General features: G+C 51.3%; 1 protein-coding gene across 2 annotated transcripts in view; it reads left to right on the top strand.

The window, feature by feature from the left end:
• The first annotated feature begins 617 nt into the window (after nucleotides 1-617).
• SLC37A4 (solute carrier family 37 member 4) overlaps nucleotides 618-13,973 on the top strand; it is a 35,007-nt gene continuing 21,651 nt past the window's right edge. The window contains exon 1 of one of the 2 annotated variants that reach the window (XM_078781313.1): nucleotides 618-779. In XM_078781313.1, coding sequence (XP_078637439.1) covers nucleotides 686-779 — 94 coding nt within the window. In that variant the 5' untranslated portion in view covers nucleotides 618-685. Of the gene's footprint in view, nucleotides 780-13,394; nucleotides 13,672-13,973 lie in introns of those variants that run through there. The other variant, XM_068121859.2, reaches the window with a different exon arrangement.

Below are 13,973 nucleotides of genomic sequence, written 5' to 3'. Positions count from 1 at the left end.
GTTGTTGTTGTTGTTGTTTTTCCTGTGGCGTGCCGAGTCGTAATAGTAATTAAAACGTAATTGATCATTTATCTTTCATTCTATTTACGTTCCTCACTGTTTTTCCTTCACGAGGAAAAATAAAATTCAACTTTTTTGCTTTGCGAATAACATTGCGTTGAACGTCGCAAAACAATTTATACACCGCTCAAAGAAGCAGCTCTAAGTTGATGGCGTTCACTTGATAGATATGAAGTGAAGCATTGTCACCTTCATTGAAAAAAAGGATAAATATGGGAGGGAAAAGAAACAAAGCGATAAGCCTCAGGAACACGACGACGTTACAGAAGGAAATGTTTTAACTCATGAAGAGGTTATGTAATGGCCTATCATCATGCCGACGCGTTCTAGCAACACCATATTGATTCGATGTTTCAGTTTATCGACTTCATTACAGAGGTATCCCACAATGCCGTGCGCGCCGCCATGTTCATTGCATCCACTTCCCTGGCAACGACAGCATCAGGAGCTCCACAATCTAGCACGTTTATCTTGTTATTCCCACTTACTTCAATGGAAGGTTACGCTAGCTAATTATTTAATTGGCTTTGTGAGGTGTTATTTACCTTAGTTTGCCAACCAATATGGCGCCCGCGCACTGCATCATGGGTACTGAGTATCCTCCACACAGGGCATCCGCTCGGCTATGTGGGTGCCGAGTGGCCCCCCATTACCCGCTAAATCCTCGCGTGGGTGGCCCGTCTATCGGAGGACCAAGCAAAACGATGACAGATCTTCAGGTGAGGAAATCAATTTATTCCAAAAATTAGTTATTGATACACAAACAACAATCAACGACGCTTAATTACAATATATTCACTTTTGTAATTTTCCTGGACGCAAAGTCGTCAATAACGTCATCATTTTGACAATGATGTCATTTCACCTGCCTCTGTATCCATAGTTACCAATTACCAATCCAAACCTACCTGATCCGTTCAAGAGAAATGTAAATATAGGATTGTCATCTTTCTTTAATATTTATACAGTACGCTGTGTAGTGTTGCCTGTACCTATAACCCCCACCTGTCTGTGTTTTTTTTTTTTGTTGTATACAGAATCGAGGCTCGTGTAAGAGCTAACACATTGAACATGAAAACATGCACAGACACACAAAACATGCAATGAAGGGAGCGGGAGACAAGAGGGGGGAGAGAGGGAAGCACACAAGCACAACAACAGAAGAGAACAGGGACATCGGTAGATCTGTGGAAGGGGGAGGGCTGGGGAGGAGGGAGGGGTACATGGTATAAAGCAAATGAACTCTTCTGGGAATTTCAGGAAAGAAGTTGGGAATTTAAAGAGGTGGATTTGGGGTGTTTTAACGGGGGTTGAGAAGATCAAGGTTTTGGATGGGGGAAGATAAGAGATGGTGGTGAACAGCTGTTTTAAAGACCTGGAGGGAGGAGTGGGATTGAAGAGTGAGGGAGTTTGTTCCAGAGGCGGGAGAAAAGAGGAATTAAGGAGTGAAGGTGAGCAGAGAGTTTTTTTTTTTTGTATATAAGATCGAGGCTTGTGTAAGAGCTAACATTAATCACAAAAAGACAAACTGACACATAATACATAAGCTAAAGGGAGCAGAAGACAAGATGGGGAGAGAGAGGGAAGCACGTGCAAGTATAACATTTGAGAGCAGGGACATCGGGAGGTCTGTGGGAGGGAGAGAGCTGGGGTGGCGGGTACACGGCATAAAGCAAATGGACACTACTAGGAATTTCAGGAAAGAAGTCGGAGATTGAAAGAAGTGGATTTGTATTTGTATTAATGGGGGTAGAAAACATCAAGGTTTTGGATGGGGGAAGATAAGAGATGGTGGTGAACAGCTGTTTTAAAGACCTGGAGAGAGGAGTGGGTCTTTTTCTCAGGAATGGCTTCTGTCTGGTCACTCTCCGATCAAGTCTAGATTTGTGAAAGGCTGCAGAGACTGTTGTCCTTCCAGCAGGTTCTCTCATCTCAGCCAAGAAACTCTGTAGTTCTGTCTGAGTGGTCATTGAGTTCTTGGTCACCTCCCTGACCAATGTCCTTCTTGCCCGGTTGCTCGGTTTGATTGGACAGCCAGCTCCAGGACGAGTCTGGGTCGTGCTTTATTCTTGGCATTTCCTAATAATGGAGCTCACTGTGATCTTGGGAACTTTCAACACTCTAGAAATTGTTTATACCCTTCCCCAGATATATGCCTCCTCACTTCTTTCTTGGAGTTCTATGGACAGTTCCTTGGACTTCATGGGAGAGTTTCAGCTCTGCCATGCACTGTCAACTGGGGGACCCTTATATAGAAAGGTGTGGTGGACACATTGTCAGTGGGCAATAATTCCGCGCACCAGTGGGTGGCGTGAGCGTCCGGGCGTGGAAGCGCAGCTCGGGCCACGCCCGGAGCGAAGGCGTCACAAGGCGCAGGGTGGAACTGAGGACTTGCCCCGCCTTTCGGCCGACCGGCCACGCCCGGGGGCGAGGCGTGGCCTCGGGACATATGCGGGCTCGATAGTCGAGCCCGCCCAGTGCTTACGTGTGAGCTGTTAATAAAGCATTTCAGTTTGTACAACGCATTGTGGCCTACCTTCTTGGCAAACGAATCGTGTGTGCACAGCACCACACTGGTGACCCCGACTGGTTCAGCCGTAGCTGACCCCCGAACACGCCATGGCTACCAACGCTGTCGCCGTCAAACTCCCGGAGTTCTGGGAAGCGCAAGCCGACGTTTAGTTTGTGCAGGCCGAAGCTCAATTCCAGCTCCGGGGCATCACGGCGGACGAGACCATGTACTACCATGTGGTCCCCGCCCTCGGGCCCGGCACTGCCGCCCGCGTCGTGTCCATCCTTCGGCGCCCGCCGGGCGACCACAAGTACGCGGCGCTCAAACGTCTCCTCCTCGCCACGTTCGGGCTCACGGAGGTCGAACGCGCCAACCGCCTCCTGGACCTTCCCGCCCTCGGCGACACACGACCGTCCGTTCGGATGGATTTTATGCTGTCCCTTCTTGGAGACCAGCGCCCGGATTTCCTGTTCCGAGCGCTTTTCCTCCGCCAGCTACCTGTGCAGGTGTGGCTCGCGCTGGCCGGTTCGAAATTAATGGAGCCCCGCGCCCTGGCTGGAGAGGCCGACAAAGTTTTGGCGGCCTGCGACACGCGGTCGGTGTACGGTGCTGCCGTAGTGGATCCCGGTGCGGAGGCTACAGCGCCTCCTGCTTCCCTCGTGGCCGCTGCTACGCCCTGCCCACTACCGCCACCGCCACCACCACCGCCGCCGGCACGGCCGACGCGGCCGCCACCACCGCAAACCTGGTGCTACTATCATGCCAGGTTCGGCCGCAAGGCTAGAACGTGCTGCCCGCCGTGTTCTTTCGACAGGTTGGGAAACGACCGGGCCGCGCTCACTTACGGCCATGAGCGTCGGCCATTCCGGCAGCCTCCTGTTCATCACAGACACCTCGTCTGGTCGTCGTTTTCTGTGCGACACGGGAGCGCAGGTAAGCGTCCTCCCTGCCTCCGCGTCCGACAAGCAAGCCGCGGGCCGGGGCCCCGCCCTGCTCGCCGCCAACGGAACACCCATCCGCACATTCGGGAAGCGTTGCCTCTCACTGCGGTTCGGAGGGCAGCGCTTCCAATGGTCTTTCGTCACCGCCAGCGTGCCAATGGCCCTGCTCGGTGCGGACATCCTTTGTGCGCATGGGCTGTTGGTGGACGTTAAGCGTCGACGTCTCGTCCAGGCCGAAACCTTCAGCTCGCTCGCTTGTTCACTGAGTGGCTCGTTGAGCAGCTCGCTGAGCGGCTCACTGAGCGGCTTGCTGAGTGGTTCCGTCCTGGCGAGGTTAGTCTGTACGCGTCCGGCAGCGGACGAGTTTACCCGCCTCCTCGCCAGTTTCCCGGCACTCACGCGGCCCACCTTTTCAGTGGTGGCCGTCAAACACCGGGTGGAGCACCATATTCCCACCGTCGGACCACCGGTCTACGCCCGGGCGCGCCGCCTCAACCCCACGAAGCTCGCCGTGGCGAAAGCGGAGTTCGCCACGCTGGAGCGGCTGGGCATCGTACGGCACTCCAACAGCACATGGGCCTCTCCTCTGCACATTGTGCCCAAGCCCGGCGGCGGGTGGCGGCCGTGCGGTGACTACCGCCGGCTCAACGACGCCACCACCCCCGACCGCTACCCGGTCCCGCATATTCAGGACTTTTCCGCCCGGTTGGCAAACACGACCGTTTTCTCCAAGGTGGACCTCATCCGGGGCTACCACCAGGTCCCCGTCCAACCGGACGATGTACCAAAGACGGCCGTCATCACCCCTTTCGGCCTCTTTGAGTTCCTGCGGATGCCTTTTGGGTTGAAAAATGCGGCCCAGGCGTTCCAGCGGCTCATGGACAGCGTCTTCCGCGACTTACCTTTCATATACGTCTACCTGGACGACATCCTAGTCGCGAGCACGTCCCGGGAGGAGCACCTGCTCCACCTCCGCATGCTCTTCAAACGCCTGGGCCAGCATGGCCTGATAATCAACCCCGCGAAGTGCCGTTTCGGCGTCACCGCCATCGACTTCCTGGGGCACCGCATCACCAGGCCCGGGGCCATCCCTTTACCGGCCAAGGTGGAGGCGGTCAGGAGTTTCCCGCGCCCCCGCACGATCAAGGGGCTCCAGGAATTCCTGGGCATGGTGAATTTATATCACCGCTTCGTGCCCCGCGTCGCCCAGCTCCTGCGCCCCCTGCACGAGGCCCTCCGGGGGAAGCCGGGCAAAGGTGACATCGCCTGGACGGAGCCGATGGCCGCGGCATTTGCGGGCGCAAAGTTGGCCTTGGCCAACGCCACCATGCTGGCGCACCCGGCGCACGATGCACCAATCGCCCTCACCACCGACGCGTCGGACTACGCGGTGGGCGCGGTGCACGAGCAGTGGGTGAGTGGTGCTTGGCAGCCGCTGGCGTTTTTTAGCCGGCAGCTCCGCCAGCACGAACGCCGCTACAGCACCTTCGACCGCGAGCTGCTCGGGCCCCACCTGGCGGTCCAACACTTCCGCCATCTGCTCGAGGGCTGCCCGTTCACGGCTTTCGTCGTTCACAAGCCCCTTGTTTTTGCGATGGCCAAGGTCGCCGAGCCATGGTCGGCCCGGCAGCAACGTCACGTCACCTCTCTGCCGTGTCCGAGTACACGACGGACATCCGTCACGTCGCGGCTAAGGACAACCCGGTGGCAGATTGCCTTTCCCGGTCCGTCGCACACGCGGTCCACCTCGGGATCGACTATGCCCGGATGACGGAGGACCAGACTGCCGACCCCGACGTCCAGGCCTTGCGGACCGCCGTCACGGGCCTCCGAGTCACCGAGGTGCCGTTCGACGTCACGGGCACTGCCCTCTTGTGCGACGTCTCCCTCGGCCGGCCTCGCCCCATCGTGCCCGCTGGTTGGCAGCGCCCGGTTTTTGACGCCATCCACGGCCTGTCCCACCCGGGCACGAAGGCCTCTCAGAAGCTCGTCGCGGCGAAGTTTGTCTGGCATGGCCTCAGGAAGAACGTCCGGGACTGGGCCAGGACGTGCCTCGCGTGCCAGTGCGCAAAGGTCCACCGCCACACCCAGGCCCCGTTGGCCCCGTTTACGGTGCCCGAGCGTCGGTTCGACCACGTCCACGTCGACTTGGTGGGACCTCTGCCCCCCTCGCGGGGTTTCACCCACCTCCTCACCATGGTGGACCGCACCACCCGGTGGCCGGAGGCCGTGCCATTGGCGGCGACGGCTGCGGCTGACGTCGCGCAAGCCTTCATCGCCACGTGGGTTGCCCGGTTCGGTGCCCCCTCGGACATCTCGTCCGACCGCGGCCGCCAGTTCACCTCGGAGCTCTGGGGAGCGGTGGCGCAAGGGCTCGGCGTCAAGCTGCACCGCACTACGGCCTACCACCCCCAGGCCAACGGCCTGTGCGAGCGCTTTCATCGCTCAATGAAGGCCGCGCTCCGGGCCAGCCTCCGCGACGGCAGCTGGGCCGACAGGCTCCCTGGGTCCTACTGGGCCTCAGGACGGCGCCCAAGGACGACCTGCGTGCGTCCTCGGCGGAGCTGGTCTTCGGACAACCACTGCGGGTACCGGGCGAATTTATCCCCAACTCCACGGCTCCTTGGTCCGCGGCGCAACAGCGCTCCACCCTGCAGGAGACCGTCAGGAGGTTCGCCCCAGTGCCGACGGCACACCACGGTTTCCCGTCCTCCCACGTCACCCCGGAGCTTCGCACGGCGGAGTACGTTTTCGTCCGGCACGACGCCCACCGGGCACCGCTGCGGCCCCCGTACGACGGGCCCTTCCGCGTGCTGGAGACCGGGGACAAACATTTCACCGTGGACATCGGCGGTACTCCAGATCGTATCTCCGTGGACCGCCTCAAACCGGCCCACCTCGATCTGGACCACCCCCCGCAAGCAGCTCTGCCTCCGCGTCTAGGCCGCCCCCCGGCGGTCAGACCCCCGGCACCCCCCAGCCCCGCCGTCCCGCTACCCCCCCAGCCCTGCACGCATCGCCAGAGGGCGTTTCGGCCGGGTCATCCGGCTTCCCCCCAAGCTCACCCTTCATGTGCGCGGGAATTCTGGGGGGGCGCGTGTGGCGGACACATTGTCAGTGGGCAATAATTCCGCGCACCAGTGGGTGGTGCGAGCGCCCGGGCGTGGAAGCGCAGCTCGGGCCACGCCCCGAGCGAAGGCGTCACAAGGCGCAGGGTGGAACTGAGGACTTGCCCCGCCTTTCGGCCGACCGGCCACGCCCGGGGGCAAGGCGTGGCCTCGGGACATATGCGGGCTCGATAGTCGAGCCCGCCCAGTGCTTACGTGCGAGCTGTTAATAAAGCATTTCAGTTTGTACAACGTCTTGTGGCCTACCTTCTTGGCAAACGAATCCTGTGTGCACAGCACCACAAATGTGTGTTTCTTAATAAACCATGTCCTATCAATTGAATTGTACACAGGTGGACTCCAATCAAGTGGTAGAGACATCTCAAGCATGATAAAAGGAAATTGGATGCACCTGAGCTCAATTGGGAGTGTCATAGCAAAGGGGTTGAATACTAATTGACTCAAGACATTTCAGTTTTTCATTTTTAGTTACATTGTAAAAACTTCTAAAAACAAAATTCCACTTTGACGTTATGGGGTATTTATGTCGATCAGTGACAAAAAAATCTCAATTGAATCCATTTTAAATTCAGGCTGTAACACAACAAAATGTGATAAAGTCAAGGGGTGTGAATACTTTCTGAAGGCACTGTATATACACTACTTTGTGTCGTGTATGCTGTAGCTGTAACCCCACCTTTATATTTATACAGTACTTTGTGTAGTGTAGGCTTTATAGTTGTCACCTGTGCCCATTGACAAATCTGGTATCACACCTCGCAGCCATGAGGAAGCAGACTCCAGGATACTGCTCCTCCATGTGTCTGATACTGTTAACAGTCGGCTGTCTCGTATAACGGTATGTTCAGTTGACATGAATGTTGTGGTCCTCTGTGTTCGATGAACTCTGGGCTGCATGTGGGGCACTAGCAGGCATTTGCAGTGCAAGATCAATTGCAGACTCAACTCCATAAAGATTGTAAATTCACTCGTTGGTATACATTTGGTAGCCATCTTGGAAATGGTGGCCATTTTCTATGGAATTCTCATTAGTTGCTATGCTGGGTACCAATCATTTGTAATTCTACATATAATAAAGTACATTTCCACCAAATGTCATGCTTCTCTTGAACTATAAGGTAAATTTGGCCTGTTAACTGCTGTATTATCCATTTATCACCATCATCCATTTTGTCTGAGGAACACTCACCTTTGAACCAAATTCCTCACTTTCATAACTTCTGAGGAGTGTTGCAGTCCTGTAACCGTCACTGCGAGCAAAACCACATCTGCACACCCAAGCCCCCTAATTTCTGATCTTCAATCTGGATTCCTTCCCTTACTTCACTTCCTCTATCAACTCGATGAAACACGCAGTCTATACGACATTCAACAAGCTAGGCGACAGGCAAGATACATCTCTGTCTCACTCCAGTCTCTACCTTAAACCATTCTGAACCTTATCCCCCAATTCACAACAGTAAACACCGATGAAAAAAATTGTTGAAAATATCAGCTGAGCGACCATCATCTGATATCATATTCCCCTCATCATCCACTAGGCCACCAGGGGACTAATACCATCCTTCCTCGTGGTTTTAAACCGAATGCAACTATGATACGATTCCCCATTACATTTGACGTTATCAGCTAACTTTTTCTCAACATTCCTCAATTCCTTACAGACTCTTTCTTTGTCTCTCATAATGTAAATCATCCTTCCTGGTAAGCCTTGGCCTCCCTATGCTTTGTGCACAAGTGGTCCTTGTTCCTCATAGCCCACTCAACCTTGTTTGTCATACAAGGACTCTTCTTGAATCTAACTCTGGTCCTCATTGTGATAAATCGATGGACACTCTCTCTCTCATCTAACATCTAACTGAAGACAACAGGTGTCTCACTACGTGAAAGACATTCAAACAACAAATTCCAATCTAGATCTCTCAAACGAGCCTGCAAACCGTCATAGTCACTGTTCCTGTGATCACTGTAGTTATGTGAGTCATTATTGTAACCTCTCTGCCAATTTCAAAATCGCTGAATGGTTCACCCACTTCCACATTGTCAACTAGAATGACACTCGGTGGAGCGCATGTCTCGGCTTGGCTGAAGTTTTTCTTTTTGTATACAGAATCGAGGCTTGTGGAAGTTCACCTTTTGTATTCCACTGATACGTGTCGGTCAAATCTGTATCCTGACCTGAACCAAAACCGAATCGGCTTCTTCTTGTCACCTACCCAACTCATCCACCAAGTTTTGTCCTAATCCGTCCACAACTTCTTGAGATATCGTGCTCACAGACAAACAGGCAGACGGGGGTGAAAACAAAACATATTTAGTCACAAACAGATGCTAAGTCAGCAATAGTAAAGGCTGCCCTTCATTCTCCGCTTGTCACAACAACTCGCAGACGTCTAACTGAATGGGCTGTTGTAACATAGCCGAGCAACAATACATCCACGATCACTCTTGACATGACACCACAGAGTTTATGTACCAGGAGAAGTAGTCAATTCCTCAACTAAGGTCAACACACAAACACCTCTTCAAAGAACTAACACATCCACCTCCTCCGTTAACATATTTACGGTCTCTCCTGAAAAGCTGATAACCGCTAACGTGCATCTCTGCATCATTTATCTCAGTGACACATGATCTCTTCTGAAGTCCAGCTCTCAGTGACACAAATAACTGTGACGGTGACACATGTTGCCCTGAACGGCAGTTGCTGTCCAAGTGATGATCAAGTTAACATTGGATTAGTGATGTTGTCTCTCCTGCACCTCAATTCATTTGGAAACTTCCTTCCAGACTCTTGCTGCCTTTTTGTTAACATTGGTGAGACACACGCAGCTTCAAATCGACCTTGAAGAGTTCTTTGCACCACTCAGGAGTCTCTGCAACATTTCTTTATTGGACAGGGTGGTGATCACAGATCCTCCGGAATGACCTTATGTGGAACACTTACCAATGCAGACTGTCTTTACCAACTGTACATGCTTAAGATCCAGAACCGTAACCACATGATGGACCACATGACAATCTGAAGACATGCCAGCAGTAACCTGCGTGTTGAGGATCTCGTTTCTGTCTGAATCCTCACTCCTCACTCATCGATCTCATTGTCCTCAATATACCCAGATCCCCACAGCTCCGAATCAACACATTAGTTCTCTTACTTTCCATATATTTCCTCCACACTTCCTCTTGCACAACCACCATATGCAAATCCTCTTCAAATTTCAAGTTGATTGGATGAAAATTAAGGATTTTAGAAATTACACCGAAATTGTTGACCTTTGGCCTATATTGACCTAAAATGTAATTGGTGGTTGAATTCAGTGACCATATATGCAAATCCTCTTCAAATTTCAAGTCAATCGGATGAAAATTGACCATTTTAGAAATTTGGCCTATGTTGACCTTTTGGGCTATGTTGACCTCAACAACAATTGGTTGTTGAATTCACTGACCTGATATACAAATCCTCTTTAAATTCCAAGTCAATAGGATGAAAATTGACAATTTTAGAAACTTGACAAAGTTGTTGACCTTTTGCCTATGTTGACCTTTTGACCTCAAAATCAATAGGCTTCTTGCTTATGCCAAGCTCTACCATTTGAAGTTTCGTGAAGATCGATTTAAAATTGTGACCTGTAGGTGATTGACATACAAACAGACCAACAACCAAGATGAAAAGTCCACCCCCTTCCTCCACAATAAATGTTGCCATGGATGCATCAAATTAAGCCTGGTGTTTACTTGACGGTTAAGGTTGCTGGCTTAAAATTATAGGGTCCTGAGTTTGAGCCCCTGCCATTCCATTGTGTTAACACCAGGTGGGCTGACTCCGCCTATCATCCTTCCGAGGTTGGCAAAATGAGTACCAGATGACTGGTCGTAGAGAGTCATTGCATCAGCGGCAGCCGCACCCCCAGAAAATGATGCAACCAGTAGCTGGGTGGCTGCACATGAACTACCACCACCAAAAAATTGCCCATTTCATGAAGATTAAAATTGACGATCTTAATCAAAGCTCAGGTCACTTAGGTCTTAGATATTTTTTTTTCTTTATTTTTTGTATACAAGATCGAGGCTCGTGAAAGAGCGAACATTAATCACACAGAAAGACAAACCGACACATAAAACAAACTAGAACGGGCACTCGGTAGAGCGCATACCTTCGCCGCAGCTACTGTTCTGTACTTGGCATGGGAGTGTAGGGAACAGAACAACAAAAATACGATTTTGACCTTTTCGTGACCTTGACCTTGACCTTTGACCCGATTGCTCCCAAAATCTAATCAAATGTGTCCCGTATAATAACCAATCATCCCACCAAATTTCATGCAATTCGGTTGAATACTTTTTGAGTTATGCGAATAACATACACACACACACACACACAGACATACAAATAAATACACAGCGATCAAAACATAACCTTCCGCTTTTGCGAAGGTAATAACATCGGGAGCGGTAGACAAGATGGGGAGAGAGGGGGAAGGGCACAAACACAACATTTGGGAGCAGGGACCGAGAGACATGGAGACATCGAGAGATCTATGGGAGGGAGAGGGCTTTGGGGGGGGAGGCATGGGAAGGGGGGGTGGGAGAGGTATAAAACATATGGACACTGCCAAGACTTCCAGGAAAGAAGTTGGAATTTCAAACAAGGTGGATCTGGGGTGAATTAGTGGGGGTAGAAAAGATCAAGGTTTTGGATGGGGGAAGATAAGAGATGGTGGTGAACAGCTGTTTTAAAGACCTGGAGGGAGGAGTGGGATTGAAGGGAGTTTGGGAGTTTGTTCCAGAGGCGGGAGAAAAGAGGAATGAAAGAGTGAAGGTGAGCAGAGAGCCGATATTTCGGCAGTTTAACCATCAGAGGGTTGTATTGCTGGCAGATCTTGTGCGACCTGTAGGAATATTTGGGGGACAGAGCACAGAGAGAGCTGGGGGAGCAAGGCCGGAGAGGAGTCGGTAGAAGACGCAAAGACCACCTACCTGCCTGCGGTGAGTGAGTGAAAGGCCCTCAGAGATAGCTTCATCGCGGGAGATTCCAATGATTCTGAAAGCTTTGGTTTCAACAGCGTGAAGCCGAGCTAGGTGTGAGGCAGGAGCACCAGCCCATAGGGGAGAACTATTCCATGGAGCTGCGGATGAAAGCCTTGTATGTGGTGAGGAGCTCAGGTGTGCCTAGGAAGGACTTCGCACGACGGAGGATGCCCAGTCGGCGACTGGCTTTGGAGGCTAGCTTGGAAATGTGGTTTTCCCAAGAAAGATCATGGCAGATAGTGAGACCCAAAAGCTTGAGCGACAGAACTTCTTGGAGAGGATTGTTGAGAAAGTAGATGGGAGGGTTGTCCAGTCGGTCTTTTCGGAGAGACATAGTAAGAGTGTGAGATTTGTCAGGATTGAAAGACATGTTCCACCTGTTTGACCAGTCTGTGATTTTGTCCAGGTCTTCAGAGAGTGAGGAGGCTGCAGACTGCCGATCTGAGGGAAGAGGAATGGAGCGGCAGAGAGTGGAGTCATCAGCAAAGAGATAGAGAGGATTTTCCAGAGAGTCGGAGAGATCATTGATGAAGACCAGAAAAAGCACAGGGCCCAGCACACTGCCCTGGGGAACTCCAGCCTGAACAGGAAGGGGAGATGAGAGAAATCCATTCAGGGCCACACGTTGACTACGACTAGAGAGGAAGTCCGCAAGCCATGCATGGAGATTTCCATGGATACCATAGGAGGAGAGTTTGGTGAGCAGAGCTGGGTGCCAGACCGTATCGAAGGCACGTGATATGTCAAGGGATACAGCTCTGATTTCCTGTTTGGCATTGAGGACCTCCATCCATTGTTGAGAGAGCAGAAGCAGCATGTCCAGAGTAGAGTGACCTGGTCTGAAACCAAATTGATGATCAGAGATGAAGCCATTGGAGAAGAGGAAGGATTTGATATCCGAAGCAATGATGGATTCCATGACTTTGCTGTTAATTGGGAGCAGGCTGATTGGTCTGTAGTTGCAAGGATCTGTTTTTGCACCTTTTTTGTGTAAAGCGGTAATGTTAGCTGATTTCCAGGATGCTGGCAGATGACCTTGAGCAAAAGATAGGGTGAAAAGAACAGAGAGAGGGTGAGATAGAGCGGCAGAGCCGGATTTTAGGACCCATTCATTTTAGATGAATGAAAATTTATTCTTTTTCAGATAAAAACTGATGATTTTAGAAGTTTGACATTGAGTTGACCTTTTGACCTAAAAAAAATAGTTCGCTTTTCAATTCAGTGAGACACGATGCAATTGCTCTTAAGTTTTCAGGTTAATCGGATGAAAATTGACGATTTTCCAGATGAAATCTTGTGATTTCAGAAGTTTGACCTTGAGTTGGCCTTTGACCTCAAAACAGTTGCTTTCCCAGTTCAGTGACCAAATGTGCAAATGCTGATGCAACTTTCGAGGCAAATCAAACGTTCCAAACAACCGGATGAAAAATTATGGGGGAAAAAAAAGAAGATGACCTTTGACCTCAAAATCAATAGGTTTCTCGGTTTTGACTCCTTCAACCTCGTAAAGTTTAATGACGATCGGTTTAGAATTGTGACCTGCAGGTGATTGACAGACAGAATAACAAAGCCGACTGATCAATATACTTGAAAAATCTTCGATTTTGTAACAAACAAACAAACGGGGATGAAAACAACCTCCGTGGACTTTCGCTGGCAGAGGTAATAAAATGAAGAGCGCTTGGTGTTGGCTGCCTTACGCGTTGACGTCACGCCGGCCACCGTACGTATTGACGTAATTCCAAACAGCTGTCAGTCGCAGCGACAGCAGCGAAGACGAAGAGGTAGTTTTTGTTTTCGCTCTTGTTCCGGCGCCTCTGTGTTCCATCGATGACACGTAGGGACGCCATGGCTGACGACCCGTACACGTATTACCGGATCTCTACCTTCGTGGCGATGTACTGCGGGTACACGCTGTACTACTTTAACAGGAAGACGTTTGCGTTCGTGCTGCCGTCGCTCCTGAACGAGGTGCACATGGAGAAGGACGATCTGGGTGAGGATATCCATATACCGATCGCCTCTTTAGTTGTCGGGGTCTCCCATCCTCATGCACTCGTTTGACTTGCATGAGCAGCAATGGGTGCTGATTGGGTGCTGATTGTTAATAAGTGCAATGGATGATGTTTGCGGGGAAACGAGAACCTCGTGCTGATGGAATAGTGATCGTGTCTCGCGCTGCACATGGGGAACAGTTGTGTTTGTAGGATGGTATGTGGTGTGTATACTTATAGGATAGAGGATTATGTGGTTGGGGAATGTTTATAGGATGGAGGAGTATGTGGTTGGGGTGTGTTT

Source organism: Myxine glutinosa, chromosome 7, assembly GCF_964187855.1.
Source record: "Myxine glutinosa chromosome 7, kmMyxGlut1.1, whole genome shotgun sequence".
NCBI classification, from domain to species: Eukaryota; Metazoa; Chordata; class Myxini; order Myxiniformes; family Myxinidae; genus Myxine; species Myxine glutinosa.
This window is presented reverse-complemented; position numbering and strand designations above follow the sequence as displayed.